Source organism: Pleurodeles waltl, chromosome 5 (assembly GCF_031143425.1).
Source record: "Pleurodeles waltl isolate 20211129_DDA chromosome 5, aPleWal1.hap1.20221129, whole genome shotgun sequence".
Taxonomy (NCBI): Eukaryota; Metazoa; Chordata; class Amphibia; order Caudata; family Salamandridae; genus Pleurodeles; species Pleurodeles waltl.
This window is the reverse complement of record NC_090444.1, coordinates 125,946,747-125,963,346: the sequence shown is the minus strand read 5'-3', so window position 1 is coordinate 125,963,346 and position 16,600 is coordinate 125,946,747. Positions and strand designations below refer to the sequence as shown.

Below are 16,600 nucleotides of genomic sequence, written 5' to 3'. Positions count from 1 at the left end.
ATGTGTGTAGCACTGGAGGGAAACTAAACACTTTAGTTCACCAAAGCTCTAGTTGGGACCTCCGCCTTTACAACATATTGGGGGTTATTCTAACTTTGGAGGAGGTGTTAATCCGTCCCAAAAGTGACAGAAAAGTGACGGATTTACCACCAGCCGTATTACGAGTCCATTATATCCTATGGAACTCGTATTACGGCTGGTGGTATATCCGTCACTTTACCGTCACTTTTGGGACGGATTAACACTCCTCCAAAGTTAGAATAAACCCCATTGTGTGCTTCTTTCACCGTAGCATACTATGGTATAAGTAAAGGTCCCACCACTGCAATACAAAACTGGAATCAAAGGATCTGACCCTCCCTACATAACTTTATAGCCCACAGCCTAAAAAGTAAATGACAAAAATGGGACATTAGAAATTAAAAAATGCTTTTACCATCGTGACTTAACCAGAATAAAGAGTATTTATCTAATATAGTTCTACTATAATTCAGGACATTTACAAATACATCAACGACATTTCTATTGCAAACATTTCCATTTATTGTAAGATTTGGATTACACATGTAACGCTGAAGGGATAAAAGACAAGATCTGATTAAGCAGTAATCAAAATTATTGAAGGACTTCTTCTCTCCATAGATTAACATTGTGTGGCTATTTGCAGCAGAAGGAGATGCTCTTCCTGTTAAGCGGTGACATTTTATGGAGAAAATCTTCTGATTTGCAATCCAAAGCTCCACTCCACTTAGAATCATTTTAACGTTATCACAGCACCATCATGAAGGATAAGAAGAGATCACTGCAGATGTTTATCACACAGTTACTTGAGACCGATGGGACATGAGACACCAGTACCACCGAGGCCACAGTACCCATTCGGTTTCTTGCTCAGGTACTGCTGGTGGTAGTCTTCGGCGTAAAAGAAATTTTGACTCTCCTTTATTTCAGTTGTGATCTGGCCATACCCGTTCTCCTTCAGAACCTAAAGAAAGAACATTTTTCATCAGCCATTTATTGTATAAAAATATTAGAGTAAGAAATATAGAAAAAGGAACTGAGTATTTAACCTTTTCTTATCATTAAATTCACATTACAAAATTATAATCAGAGTGCTTCTGGATAACCAAGAAAATATCAGTATAAACATAACTCTTCTAGCAAGCTGAACATTGTCACAAATCTAGGAGGTGACTGAAGCCCTTAACGGTGGCAGAACACTACAATTTATCACAAAATATTTCTTATATCACCATTAAAAGTTCTTTACATGAAGATGATGTTCTTAAATAACATCCATTGTGGTGAATGTCCCTTCTACCAGATACCCAATAGCAAAAACGTGAAAAGTTTATTGATGTTGAGTCACCCTTTGGGATATATTGGCAAAGATGCAGATCCTGTAGAATATGGACTCCCAGTGATAAGATCAATAGTTCATTACAATGTATTCATTGTTTGTTTTTGTACAGAACTTACACCACAACATGGCTCCTTCCAGATGCCTGGAAAGGATAAAGCGGCTGGAAGTTACAGCGTGAACAGGATGCTGGCAAGTGAAGAATTTAGACAACTAATGAATTATGAAGCTCTTTTAATCTTTCTAGTTTTAATATCTGACTGTCCACAGCGAAAGGGCTAATAGGTAGAAGGGAAGCTCCTAAAGGATAGCGCCACGAGAGCACAGGGATCTTCTATTAAATTATTTGCATTTTGTAAGGTGAAGCAATAATCTACAGTCCCATTATTTCAAAACAATCCAAGTTCATATTTTGTTTATTAAGTGTACCATAAAAGAGATAACGGGTTGGCAAATTCACAACAGATATCTGTCCTTGGCATTGTAAATCATAAAGAACAGCATTTAAATGCCTATCAACTCAAGTAGTAAATTATGTTCGGAACAAAGATAAAAAAATGTTATAGATAAGTGAAGCTCATATGTAAGATTTTACACTTTTCGAAAATATACATCTAGGTGAACTACATACTTTTATACCACTGGCCTACGAAACCTACACTGGGTTTCAGGAATGTGACAGGTGGTTTATAAAAGAAAAATTAGGGAATGTCTTAAACTTCCTATACAAGACAAACGAATTATTGCTTTTATTCAGGGATATCAGTTGATGGATGTTGAATCTGTACAGTTAACTCACGACTTTTATGGAGAAAATCTTGTGATTCGCAATCCAAAGCTCCACTCCTCTTGGAATAATTTTAATGTTATGGGATTGAATACTCCCAAAGCACAGATAAGGAAGTGTGTGTTGCACACTTATTGGAGAAAAAAGTTGTTCTGTCCTATATAGTCACATTCAGTTAACAAGTGAATTTAAATTACAATAATTCTCCAGGTTAAAAGTTAAGAAGACGACATTCACTCTCATTAATGCTTGTACCCACAGAAAAATACTAAATTTAAGTGGGAGATTCAGCAGTTGATTTTATCTTCTCATATTAATCACCAAATTGTAATAGGGGGACTACATTGTTCAAGTGAAATATGTATTACATTGTAATTCTAGTATACCACTGTTGCATAAAAGGTTAGTTAAAATGTTGGCAAAACTAAAGAATGCAAATGATTAGAGATTAGCATATCTGACTCTCCGATAACACACATTAGTTTCTCAATCACATAATTGTGTTGTAATGTACCACAACATTTAGATAGTGCTTACTACCCCTCTGTGGGGTGCTCAAACATGTCTGCATGGGCTGCATGCTATGCTACACTGTCTAGGGTTGGCAATGTGTTGTCTTTGTTTTGATCCTAAGTGAGATGGGCTTCCATGTCATGAGCGAAGACCACCGAGGGGTGATCATCATCTTATGGGAAGCAACACTCAGCAGTGTGATGGATGAAGAAGTGTGAGCGACATGCACGCAGTTTATGGTTTTTAGTAAGCTGTCAACTTTGAGCAGCCTTAAGGTATTTCTTAAGATCATAGTCCAATTAGCTGGTTACTACGCTAGGTTGGTCATTCTACAAAGGTTTGTTTGATACTTGCAGTTCTGAGCAGGCGTAAGCTGAAGGGATAAATGGCACAGAGATCTGCTGAATCGTATCCCTATGTCGGTTATCTTTATACAGAAAGTTGTCTATTAAACTGAGCTCAGACACGTTGTTATTTCAGACCATGCTCAAAAAGATTCATAGATACGCATTTAGATGAATCAAACATCCTGAATTGGTGAAATACAGAAACACAGCTATGTTTGAAATCCTAGGTCATCTGGCAAGGCAAACGCACTTTGGAATATTATAAAGGTAGAACCCCCAACATAAAATAGAGGACTAGCTGAATTTTTTTATAGTGTCTATAGAAGAAGTAAATTCTGGAGAGAACGTTCATTCATGTACAATTATTATTATATATATATATATATATATATTTTCAAATATCAATTCGGTCAAACAGTCCTGAGGCGCACTCTACTGCCGGTGCCAGTGACAAGAGTGACCAACCCTGGAAATATCACTTTCACAAAAATAATTCACTGCACTCCAGAGTTCTGATTCATAACATCTTTATGGACTTTCAGTGGTTGCTGAAAGTCATTAAAGATGTGAATCGGAACTCTGGAGTGTGGTGATTTATTAGTGTGAAAACTCTCTATATATATATATATATATATATATATATATATAAACATTAACCTGCGATATAATTATGAACCAGTATATAACAAAAAATGTTTGTCTTAAAATAGGGACCGTTTGCAATGTAAGGTGTTTGTATGCACCATATTTTAGATAGCCTTCATATTATTCAGGTTGCTGATTATTTCAAGCATTTATTGGATTTGACTTTTTTCCCCAAATAGACCAAGTTTTTAAGGCGCATCCATTTAGCGTTTCTGAAGCCTATTGTTGAGGAAGGCATGGAAGCTGATCAGTTTTTAAATGGAATTGATAACATTGTTTTATGCCAGTATTGTACATTATTCTGAATTTATTTCCTGATTCTGTGACAAGTTATGTTTTGTGGTAGCAGTGAGTATTGATGCAGTGGGGGTACTAACAAGCATACCACAAACATTATTAAATCCATTAAACAGTTCTTAGTCCTGATGAATCTGTAAAAAATGTCTGAGGCAGTGAAACACGTTGCCAGTTAAGTATATATTAGAACTGTGGTTTTAAAACCTACCTGCACACTTCCAAGAAAATTATGTTAGTGATTGACTGACAACTTTTTGGCATTATGGTAGAAGTAAGTTTAGTAGGAATCTCAGCTTCTCCTTATAGGTAGAGCACTGATAAGGTAATGAATATAAGGCAACAGCACTACTGATGATTGATGCTGGGACATAGCCAGGAATAAGCTGCAAGGACTGAATAGTCTACACTAGTAGGTTCCCACTTTATTCCCAGTAAGATGCTCCAATGATGAGAAATCTGGGAGATTGTTAATTGATTTTAGTTCTCCTTCCTCTTGCTCCCACGAGGTGTTCTCACAATGCTTATTGGATGCTATACTCTGATTTGTCTCACATAAGCAGCCTGAGTAATTAGAGATTGCCTCTTGTCCTATTCATCCAATTTTTTAAAGAAGGTCTTGGGGTAGTCTATATATATTTATTGATGAGGCCAGCAGGTTTCCTTGCTACTCCAATGTTAGTTTGGCCAATGTTTGTGAACACAAATGGTCTGAGTTGCCTCAAACTGCAAGAAAAGCATGGATAAAAAGCACCTTATAGCAAAAGAACAACTCTAAATCATGGGATTTTGCTATATTTCCTAGTTGTGCTATATTTGTTACATTTTCTAAATTTGCTGAATGTTTGGAAAATCTCAGGCAAAAATACAAAAAGTATTCAGCACGAAACTATTTGACTAACAGGAGGTATAATAAATACGAATGTGCAATCTTGAAATACTACATTCGAAGAAGTCAGCAAATTATCAATATTACCAACATGTAGTTACTGAAAAATATTCAAGTTGTTTACAGAAAGTGGTGGAATTTGGTAGTCAGCATGCAAGAATGCATAAAACTGCATTACACTTACTACAAAAGATTTTTTAAATGAAGACTTCCATTAAATGTGTTCTCACATAGAACAGAAAGGGAGAGCAAAGTAACAAAACAGCAATGAGTTGATAATTGCAAAATCAGCACCCTAAATAGTTATCTTTTACAAACGTCTGCATACACCTTGTCAGTCCAGAGATGGCCATCCTTTTTTTCAGACGTGTACTCCTATTGACCAATATTAGATTACAAGCCCTACCATTTAATATACTTATCCATTTCTCCTTTCATGCATCACAGAACCCATCAACTGTAACTAGTAAAACCGCCGGATGGCCAAGATCTGTTATAGATGGTAGTGCATCAAAAACATAGTAAAAATATAAGCATGATTGTGAATGTCCAATATAAACTGTATTCAGTTTGAACAACTCCCCTTCAATGGTGGTAACAACAGCACAAACATGATGTGACAATCAAGGAAGGCTAAAACTTGTGTATAAGCTGTGAACTGGTATCTGGTGGGTCGATGGGAATGATGAAAAACTCAAAATTTAAAAGCTACAAGTATGGGTTTTAACAAATATACTGGGCCTTTCATAGTTACGAGTCACAAAAGTGGGAAACTAGAAATAACCTCTAAATAGACTATGCCTTTTATAAAAAAGTTTTCTTTGCCTCTATATCAAAAATGTTATTTTATGAAATACAAAAACATAAATATTACAAAGCACAGTTTCTTTCTGTCACAGTATCACTAGTTTGAGCTAATTTCAAACATCGATTTTTCAAACAGCAATTACCACAGACGTATCCCAACACTGCAAATGCTGCCAATCCCAAATAAGTTGTACACCATGGACTTTGGAATGAATAATGATGTGCTAAATTCAGACAGTTGTGATTACACTGAATCTTTTCAAGTGATTACAGCCAACACATGTTTTGATAAGACACAAGCTTCTTTATGGTTGTGTACAAGCAAGTCATGAAAGGGAAATGAACAAGAATTATACACCAAATTACTTTATATGCATAATACCTGGCATGAATAAAGTATTTTTACAAATATTTACTTTTTCATAATATTTTAAAACCAACAATTTCAAAGGTAAAAAACATAACAAACATAAAACACACTCTGATGAACAAAACACACATTTCTTAAAAATGTGCTAATATAGATATTCCTTAGTTCAAATATAACTTATTGTCTACATTCTGATACTGAATCTACAGACTTAGGCTACTGAGACTATTGTTTTAATGCTAATAGAACGGGAGGAAAGTATACTAAAACTAAAAGACAGAGAACAGATATGAAGTTGGAAGAAGGAGCCAAAACATTATGAGATATTAGATGAAGTTTTGAATACATTTAAAAATAAGGTCAAAGTTAGAAGATAAGAGCCAAACTTCTAAAGGATGAAGGTTATTTTTTCTCAGGCCACGTATAAACTTACATGAGGAAATTCTGATGAAAGTTACAAGACCCAAAAGGGTACAAAAATACTATCTCAAGATTACTTAGCAGCCTTTGCTAGTACTGGCATGACCTCAGTATTTTCTAGCATTGAAACAGGCACAAGCAATGAATGTAGAAAGGTCTCTTCTTTTTAGAAGAACTAAAAAAGAATACAAAATAGAGGAGGTCTCGCTGAATGCAACAAGGACAGTCAAGAAAAGGCAGCAAAGAGGGGGAGATAAACGTACTAGAAGGCATTCAAAAATATAGGAGTGAAAACAAGAGAACAGAAGACAGCATAAGATCAATAGAAAGTGATATGATTACCAACCTTTCAGATAGACGAGTGAGACCAAAGTGGTAATTGAGGGCTCTCCTTTTCTGCTACAATACATTTTGATACATTTGGCAGGAAGGTAACTCTTTAAGATTTACGAGGAATGAAGGTTTAAAAGGTTTTCTTAAAGCTCCCACAAAGAATCAAGAGATTGTCATTACCTCGAATATGTTTGAGATGACTATAAAAGATCTTGAAAATATACAAGTGTTCATGAGTCTTGAGGATAATGAGATGCCAGACAACACGGGAGACAGCTGAGTCTATGAATACAGGAAAAAACCCACTACCGAACAGTGGTCTCACTAATACATCAAATCATGGACATTTTATTTAGAAGTTATTTTAAATCCCCAAACGTATATTGTATATTGTTCAAATGTGTAAATCAGGGTGATTTCTGTTTTGGGTAGAGGTGCACTAGGTGAGTCGGGTCATTTAAATCCATGCTATTTTAGCTGTTAGCGATTTAAAGTGAATAGGATGGGTCAAAGCATTAACAATAATAGTTCTGCCTCAGCCCTTTCTATATTTTGCATCTTGAGACCCTGTACTGCTGCTACATGTGATTCGACTATTGTCTGTTTGAGGGATGCTGGCCATGTAGTCCCTGCTGTATGTGTGGAAAACTAGCAGCACTGATGCCTGAATCTTGCATGACTATTGCTATGTTGTGACGTTGCATATGTTCTTTACCTGACTGGCTGGCTACATTTCTAGCACCCCCATTACCAGGGCCAGGGTTTTGAGGTGCTTGTCTAATGACTGCCAAGAACAATTGAGACTTTCCGAATAAAACAGGAATATTCAGGAAATATCAATATATAATAGAACTAATAAAAAGGACTGTACTATCTGAGGCCTTTTAGTAGTTGGGAGTTGATTGTTTCACAGCTGATAAGAACTTCTTCAGTACTACTCCCTGTACTCATTGATGCTTCTGGGAATCAGTCCCTCTGTGTAAATATGGAAGTAACTAACTTTATCATGTATATGTCTACATCACAAACAATATGAGTGAAAGCAATTTTACTTTTGCATCAATTGTGCCCATACCATCTCTTGAATATTCTTAGTGAAAAAAATAAGTTGATAGTTTATGAGGACGCACTGGCCTTGCGCCAGGTATGTAGGGAGGTGGAAGGTTTGCTTCTCCAACAGTAGATGACTATAATCCGAGACGCTGACAGCAGAGGATTGAAATTAAATATCTTAAATAGTGGCATTGGGCAAATTATTCTCTTTCAATGCATTGGAAGTGCTATATAAATGTCATTTCAAATATAATAAATACATACCTCCTCCCATGTACAGCTAATGACAACTTTTTTGGATTAAAATGAAAATCCAAAAAAGAAAAAAAAGAAAAATACAAAAAGGAAAACTGCATTGAAAATACAATATTGTTACAATCATTTAATATGGCACTGTGTATTCCGTAAAACTCTTAGGACATAGTACAACACGTTTTATGACCCGAAAAACAACACCATACTGAAATTCACAAAACATAATTTTTCCAATGCTATCCATATACTAGGACAAATAAACCTCCAAAGGTGTTCTAGACATCAGGTCAGGGACTAAAGTAACCATAATGTGGATAACAAATCGCAAAAAAAGATAGACGTGGGCAATGAATGCTACTCCAAATGAAAATCAATAGGTAATGTCGCAGGCAGGAACGAGATGACACTAAATTGCTTAGAAAATGATTGACCGTAGTCCCATAAAAATATATACATGCCCTGTTCAGGCAAACCAAGCATATAATTCTGCCTGCACCCTAGCTGGTGCCAACACAGCTGAAGTGGCCACTGATGCAAAAGTCTGCGGAGAGCGGATGAACAGAAACGACAGCCACACAGCTCATTATATCAAAGCGCTTGTTTCCTGTGCCAAGAAGCGGCATGCATGCAGCTCCCACAGACAGCAGTCGGGTCAGGAGTCAGCTGTGGGGGATTTTATGTGTTTTCATCAACGCATCAATTCTCCGCGAGGCTCTGCAGATGGTGCGGAAATCCTTTCAATGGCGTTCATGCCACAGGCAGAGATTTCTTTGTATTAAGTAAACACCGCTGTCAACTGTAAACTTTCCTACTTTTTTAACATTATTTTGCAGGCTGGTTGCCTTTATATTTGTAGCAAGGATAAGAGGGGGGGGGGGAACGTAGTAAGTGTTCCATTGGTCGTATCATGAAGAGGTGCGCTGGCCCAGTGCAGAGCCGAGCGCCTTCAGACAGAACTAGTCAAACACAGAGAGAGGCAAACCCTGCTCACTGTTTCCGACTCCGGCTGCCTGCATTTAATACATTATCGTAGAGGAACGCCAAGTTATATGTATGAACTTTAGACACCTCAAACGCAAGAAACCTGCCGCACTGAGCTAGCGCAGCTCTTCATGATACAGCTCCTTGTACATTACCTATACACCACCTGAGTTAACCATACCAGGGGTCCCATTAACTCCAGTGAGTGCAGAATTTGCAAGACTTCCAGGTTGAATCCTGACCCCCGAGTAATGACGAATTACTGTGTGAATTTCGATTTTCATGGTAATTCCTCAATCTCTCTCACAGTTTTGCTGGGAGATTTCGGCTGCTTTCAGCAGAGCAGGGAATTACAAGGCACTCTTAATGAAGGCTTGAAGATCAATACGATTTAATAAAGGCTAATAGGTTAATTGTTCTAAACTCTATCCCTTAAATGGAATAGTTGTTTTTGGACAGTAAGTATCCCACAATCTAGCGGTCACAATGGCCCCAAGCAATGTACGCATGAGAAAAAGTCCGATTCAATAAATGGACTTAAAATCTATAACTTTGACCTGCTGGTTTCGTTTTAACCTTAAATTTTAATTCTTAAGGCGGTCTCAATCACAAAATTGTGAAACGGTTCCTGTCTGTTTTAGTGTATTATTCCTCTAGCCATTTGTGCCCCATTGGTGATATGCCCTTACAAGTCTAGTTAGGTCTATTTTGGAGGCACTGTAATAATGTAATGTGTAGTGGTGTACGTCTAGATTTCGGGTGATGAAACATTACATTACTAATGCGACCTCTGGTACACGGGCATCAGACCTTTCGTCAAATACGTTTGTAACTAGAATTATTTTTCCACAAAGCGGCCCAAAATTATTATGAGAATTGTAACACAAGTAACTCACAACATAAAATATCCTTGTGAAAAATTGCTTAAAGTTCTTCTTTCCGAGTGGCAATTATTGTTTAAATAGGAAATTCTAAAAGTAGAAAGGCTGTGGTAATAATAAAAAGGGACTGAATGAAGCAAACCATTTAAATGGAGAGTTCTGTACTAAGTTGGATTGATCGCTCAGGTGAGCCGCCAGGAAGGCAACCATCCTTGGTATAACAAACATTGTATCAACTTGACCCCAAAGGTAGACATACCCAGTGGGGCTGGTGACCTTTGAAAAAGGAGGGGCGTAGTTATGTACCTGGAATTGGAGCAAGTGAGCAAGGCTGACACTCTAAAGGAGGGTTCATGGGGTTCTGTCCTGCAATTATATTTTGAAAACGCAAGGCCTAATGCAGTATTTTACTGTATATGTTTTACCAAAATTGGCTAAAAAAAAAATCAAAGGTGCTGAATGAAATAGTCCAGTGTTTTTTTGTGGTGTGCCAGGCAAGTGCAATTCCCTGTCAGAGTGTTGAAACTCAACTTCCCCAAGACGATTGTGAAAAAATGGTGGCAAAATAGTAGGTTTTTCATTACAATTTTCCTTAAAAACTGGGTAAAAAGCTGTACGCTATACAGGGAGTAAAAACATGGCTATTACACATAATTTATCAAAATGCACATTTTTCCATCTTGCTTCGTCACAATGGGAATGTGAGTTTTATGTATGAATGACTTTCTTCTTGAAAGGGCTTAGCCCAAACAGCTGGAGCTAATACTCCTACAAGCACACGTTGAAGTCAACAGCAACAAAACGCAAGTAAAATCGACTGCAGGCAGGTTGACACAGTCACAGTTCAGCGATAACACAAAATACATAATAGAAAACAATAGTCAGGAGTGGCCAGTGGAATGCATTTTTAGTTACTGTTAGAAAGACACCCAAGTTTCAAAAACATCCTCAAAATAATGAATGGTGCTTAGGAGGCTACAAATGGTGACAGAAATAAGTGTCATCCACCTGCAAAACAACGCATACCTATATCTTGCTACGTCCCGCTTCTTTACTATTTACCCATGCCAACATTGGAGGCTGAAGCACAGGTTGTCCATAGTGTCCATATGGTTATCAAGGCACCATGCCGCATTAGAAAGAGGAAATACTGGTTGAATCCTCTCCTGGTTGAAACCAATTGGTTTGTGTGGGTGTTGGATTGTGAGAAGATTTGAGAGGTGATGCTAGATAGGGTCTAGTAGATTATGTGGTTACTTGGTATTCCTCTTTTAAGGGACATTGTGTGATGTAACTGGTACTTGCCAAAGCACTCCAATAACTTCGGGTCGTGTTTGCGCTATATGAAAACTGTAGAAAAATGCACAAAAAAAATAAAAACAAAGAATCTACATAAAAAGGACAGATACCCATTTAGTGGCTGATTTGCATAGTGAAATCAGAAAACCTATATAAATCTTCTCCCTTTTTCTTCACTATTGAATGTGAAATCACTTTCAAATATGTGAGTTCAGAATACCAGCTGTACAAAAACCTACTGTTGGATGTAATAGACTATAATATTTCTTTATAACAATCTGGGCCATGTACAAGCTTTTACGCCAACTGCCTCACCTCTTAGTTCACTAATGGTTCATGTTTAAAAACTATCACTTTAAATAAGCATTTCTCAGTGCTGGACTATAATGCGGTTTATTAATAATGTCCAAGCTTCAATATGTTAAAGAAATAGTAATGTTCTAATTTTGAGGAAAGTTTATCATATTTTTTGTCATTTGTGTTGTATGATTTACATAGCAAATATTTTCAGGGCTCGTCTACAAAATAAACAAAAATTCACTGACTGCACATTTGTTTTTCTTCCATTAACAGAGACATTACAGATTTGCAAATCCACTCACAGGCCTACTCTCAGACATGCACCATACCCGCAATTAAACATACATATATACATAGAAACACTTGCATGCACACATTCAGAAATCCAAGTATTCTAGTATTTAAACTTATCTTGTCTGACAGGCTCCGAGCTGCAGCTCCTGCTTTGCTGGTCCTGACCATCACTGATTCGCCCCCTCCTGCCCTAAAACCTGGAAGCTGAACCACAGCTTCCGCTTTTTTCATTCATAAACTCGAGCCTCTGCCCTATCAGAAGCCAGGTTAGGGTTGGAGGTCGACCTTCCTTCTCTAACCTGGCTTCTGATAGGGCATATGAGCATATGACGGACAAGCCCCACCAAAGCTCGAGGTCTGTGAAGCATGTCAGCTATGGAATGTGAATGTGTGAGGCCCGGCTGTGAGAGCCACAGCCCTCACGTATGCACAACATCAATGGGCACAATTGAGCCCCCCTCTAGGTGCTAACATGATGTTGCAGCTTTTAACATGAAAACAAACGATTGGTAAAATGGTTTGTTTTTAAGTAAAAACAGGAACACATGTAGCAAGTCTTGAAAGAGGTGGGAGCACCGCCATGGCACCCCTTATGTGGCGTACCACATTGAAAGAACCTCAAGACTCGCCGACAACCCAATCTAGAGAGGGGTAAGAGAGAGCAAAGCTTGTAAGTCAGTGGTTCTATTCCTCTTGAGATGATTGAGGGCTTCAGTTGGTTAGGTACATTCAGCCATGTAGTCGCTGTATGTGAGATTGAACTGGATTACTATTTGGAGGTCAAAACCCCTAGTGGCGGTTAGCAAAGCCCACACCAGGGGAGATGCGAGGGATCAGCAGAATGCTGGAATGGAGGAGTCAGCAGTGTAGGAGGGCAATGTCTGTTACTTCTTTCAGCGAACCCAACACCTCTTTCTAGTATACCTACAGCTGCTCTGAAGCATCAGTTCCTTTCCCTGCTGTAGTAAGTCCTGCCCACGGCCCCTCTGACAGCAGGGAAGTTAGACCTCACCGGGCACGCAGAGAATAAAGGGTGAGAGTCCTCTAGCTCTTCTCCTGGTGGCAGTGGGGAAGCTACAGCACAGAGCCCATTTTTTAAAGAAACTTTGAAGGCTTAGTGCTGTAGTGCTGCAACATATGAAAAAGTCAATTTAATGGATTGACTTTCCAACTGTGTCCTAGTAGCCAAAATCCGATCCCTCTATTCTGGGTGCAAACTACTCGGCATAGCTATTGTTTTTAGGAGTGCAGTTTAACAACTGCTATCGCCAGCACCAACCAGAGGGCACACCTTCCCAGCACCATTAGTTGCTAAATTCACAGTGAAGATCTGACTCCACATTCATCTTGATACCTATTAGACTCTCACAAGTGTCTCAATAACATTTGACTAATACTAGACTCTTGAAGCTTTTCAAAATGGCAAGGGCTACCAACCTGGCCAGCTGGAAATTCCCAGCCCACCAGAACTGAGCGTGCCACACAATTTTGAGATAGCAGTCCCATTAGTCTTTATATATACTGTATGACAAAAGGGTGGTCATCACTGTGTAGTTATAGTTAAGTCAGAGTTTCTGAAGGAAGAATGGTTTTTGTTTAGCTAATAACTTTGGCAAGTTATGACAAATTTTCATAAAACTTCCCAAAACAAAAAAGGTTAATCCGTCTCAGCTGTTTCCCGGAAAGTTTCAGGGTGAACCATCAAGTGGGGCAGAGAAAAAAGGAATTCCTAAAACATTGTTTTCTCATGTTAATTCCCATAGGAAGTTTTAGGAAAGGATACAGAAAAAAGCTCTCCAGAATTACACCAAATCTGGCACAATGCTAGAACTTAATTCAAGAAGTGTGTATTTTGTTATTTGGTGTAAATCCGTTTGGCCATTTTTGAGAAATTTGTGTTGGAATTATAGTGAGACTACTGTGCGGCAAATTAAAAACACACAGTGATCTTATTGGTCAATAAACCTTTTTACCCAATCGGTTGGCCAGTCCCTCAGGCCGATAGTGATCTGATTGGCTAGCCACAACATGAATAAAAATGTTGCAGCTGCTATTACAGGACCCCTGAGACACAGGACCCATGTTACTTCAACAGGAACCAGTTTGATCCCAGTGAAGTAGCACGGGCTCCCAAGGAAGACATGGTTCTGAGAGACAGGGAGAGCTGCAATAATTGAGGCTTGAACAGTCTCACAGTAGCACAGGGGACACGTGAGTTGTGTAGCCAATGTACACCTGAAAATATGTTTTGTTTTTTTAATTAATAAAATAGAAAAATATAGAATGGGCATCTGTGGGGGTTGACTATCTTCTCTGGGTTTGCTATGGTCAATCTGATGCTGTGCACTGCCTTTTGAGGAGGTTGGCTACCCAAAGCAGGGGAACCCCACGCCAGCTGTGCAAGGCAGGGGAATGGCTGGAGGAGGTGGGGTTAGGGCAGACCTGAATGCAGGTCAAGTCCTGCGGCCAAGCCCAGGCCGCGCACTTGCAAAGGCCATATGGCTGTGCACAGCAGGGTGCTGGCCGCCAACAGGTGTTGGGGGGTTAGGAGGAGGTTGGGCACAGGGCCTAACCACATCCAACACATGGCCTACGTGGCTCTCAGTGACAGAATTAGGTGATTATGATTAAAAATCCCAGAAATTCACTGAAAACCCAAAGGTTAAAGTGACGTTATAGCTAGGTACTTTAACCTTTGGTTATTTATTTAATACACTGCTGCTGTGGTTACCTCTGCATAGTTACAATTAGGTCAGACTTTCTACAGGAAGGGCAAATTTACTTTCTTTAATAACTCTGGTGCACTTTGATGAATGAATGTGCACTAAACATTTCTAAAAAGTCCATCCACTTTGGTTCCTTCATGGAACGTTTTACTTCGATCCATCATGCAAGGGCCAAAAACAAAAGGGGCATTGGAGGGTCCTATATGTGCAATTCCCCATGGCGTGGTTTCCCCTAATTTATTTTGCCCCCTGACCTCCTGTTTTGCTGACCGTGCTTTTGCTGGCTTTGGGACTCTCAGCACTTTACCACTGCTTAACAGTGCTAAAGTGCAGGTGCCCTCTGCTTAAAACATGGGAACATTGGCTTATCCACAATTGGCATATTCAATTTACTTATAAGTCCCTAGGAAAGTGCCCAGAGCCAGTAAATTAAATGCTACTGGTGGGCCTGCAGCACTGATCGTGCCACCCACTTCAGTAGCCCTTTAAACAGGACTCAGGCCTGCTATTGCAGAGCCTGTGGGTGCAGTTTTAAACTGTTATGTCGACGTGGCAAGTTAACACTCTTGCAAGGCCCAACCCTTCCTTTTTAATACATATAACTCACCCCTAACTCAAGTCTCCCATCCATGGGTGGAAATCTGTGAAAGAAGCCAGCTCTGGCGTAGCACATGGGAGCTCTGACCAAGCTACAGAGTGCCAGAAGGATCCACGGAAACTTTGTGGCTCCCCTGACAATCCAACAGGGCTCACTAGGGGTGTGAGCTGTTATAGTCACCATAGGTACTTCCACCTGCCTGCTTGTACATATGTGTGAATGAATGTATAGTCTTAAGTAGTGTCTGACCAATAAAGTATGTTTCCTTTTCAGAAGTAAATGCACAGACTGGACAATGGTTTATTGAGTAGTTGTCATTGCAAACTTGCTGACTAGGGAACTAGCCCAGCCCACCTCCATAATTTGTTTTCCAAACTATAACTGATCCACAAACTTTGTTGTTTTCATTGACTTTCTATGCACTCTAATCATATAATGGTATTTATTTTGGTATTCATTCATATATATATATATATATATATATATATATATATATATATATATATATATATACACACACAAACACATACATATATGTTATATTTCAATAGTACTGCTGTACTTTCTTGATAATTTTTTATGGAGTGGCATAGTGTGGAGTACTATGGCGTACAGTGGTGTGTAGTGGCAGATTTGAGTAGGATAGTGTGATGTAGAGTGGAGTGGAGCAGAGTTGCTTGGAGTGGCATTGAGTAGAGTGGCATACAGGAGAGTTAGGTAAGTAGAGTGACGTACAGTGGTGTAGAGTGAAGTGGGTAGAATGTAGTGGAGTAGAGTGAAGTGGCATAGATTAGATGCAGTGACATGGAGTGCAGTGGCATAAAGGTCAGTGGTGTGCAGCAGAGTGGTACAGAGTAGAATGGGGCAGAATACAGTGGCACATAGTGCAGTGTTGTAAAGTGGAGTGGCATAAAGTGCAGTAGAGTGTCTTTAGAGTGAAGTTTCATCCCGTGGAGTGTCATAGAGTAGAGTAGAGGATACTGCCATAGAGTGGAGGGTCGTAGAGTGGAGTGTTGTAGAGTGGAGTGTCGTGGAATGTGGTAAAGTGGAGTAAAGTAGAGTGGCATACAGTGGAGTAGAGTATTGTAGAGGAGAGTGGTTCAGAGTTGAGTAGTGTCGTGGAGTGGAGAGGCATACAGTTCCCAGAGTAGAGTGGCATACAGTGGAGTAGTGTGTTATAGAGTACGGTGGAATAGAATGGAATGAAGTGGCATACAGGGAGTTGCGCAGAGCATCATACAGTGGGATTCAGTGTTACAGAGTGGCAAAGAGTGGAGTAAAGTTTTCTAGAGTGGATTGGCATAAAGGAGAGTAGAGTGGTAGCATGGTGGGGTGTAGAGAGTCAGAGTGTACTATAATGTCGTAGAGTGGAGTGGCATTTAGTGGAGTGGTGTAGAAAGATGTGTCGTAGAGTGTCATGTTGTAGAATGACATGTCGGAGGGTGTTG

At 39.1% G+C, this 16,600-nt stretch overlaps 1 protein-coding gene across 2 annotated transcripts in view; it reads right to left on the bottom strand.

Annotated features, from left to right (window-relative positions):
* Window positions 1–519: 519 nt before the first annotated feature.
* MSRA (methionine sulfoxide reductase A) overlaps window positions 520–16,600 on the bottom strand; it is an 885,765-nt gene continuing 869,684 nt past the window's right edge. For both annotated transcript variants that reach the window (XM_069233798.1, XM_069233799.1), the window contains exon 6: window positions 520–985. In XM_069233798.1, the coding sequence (XP_069089899.1) occupies window positions 824–985 (162 nt within the window). In that variant the 3' untranslated portion in view covers window positions 520–823. The remainder of the gene's footprint in view (window positions 986–16,600) is intronic.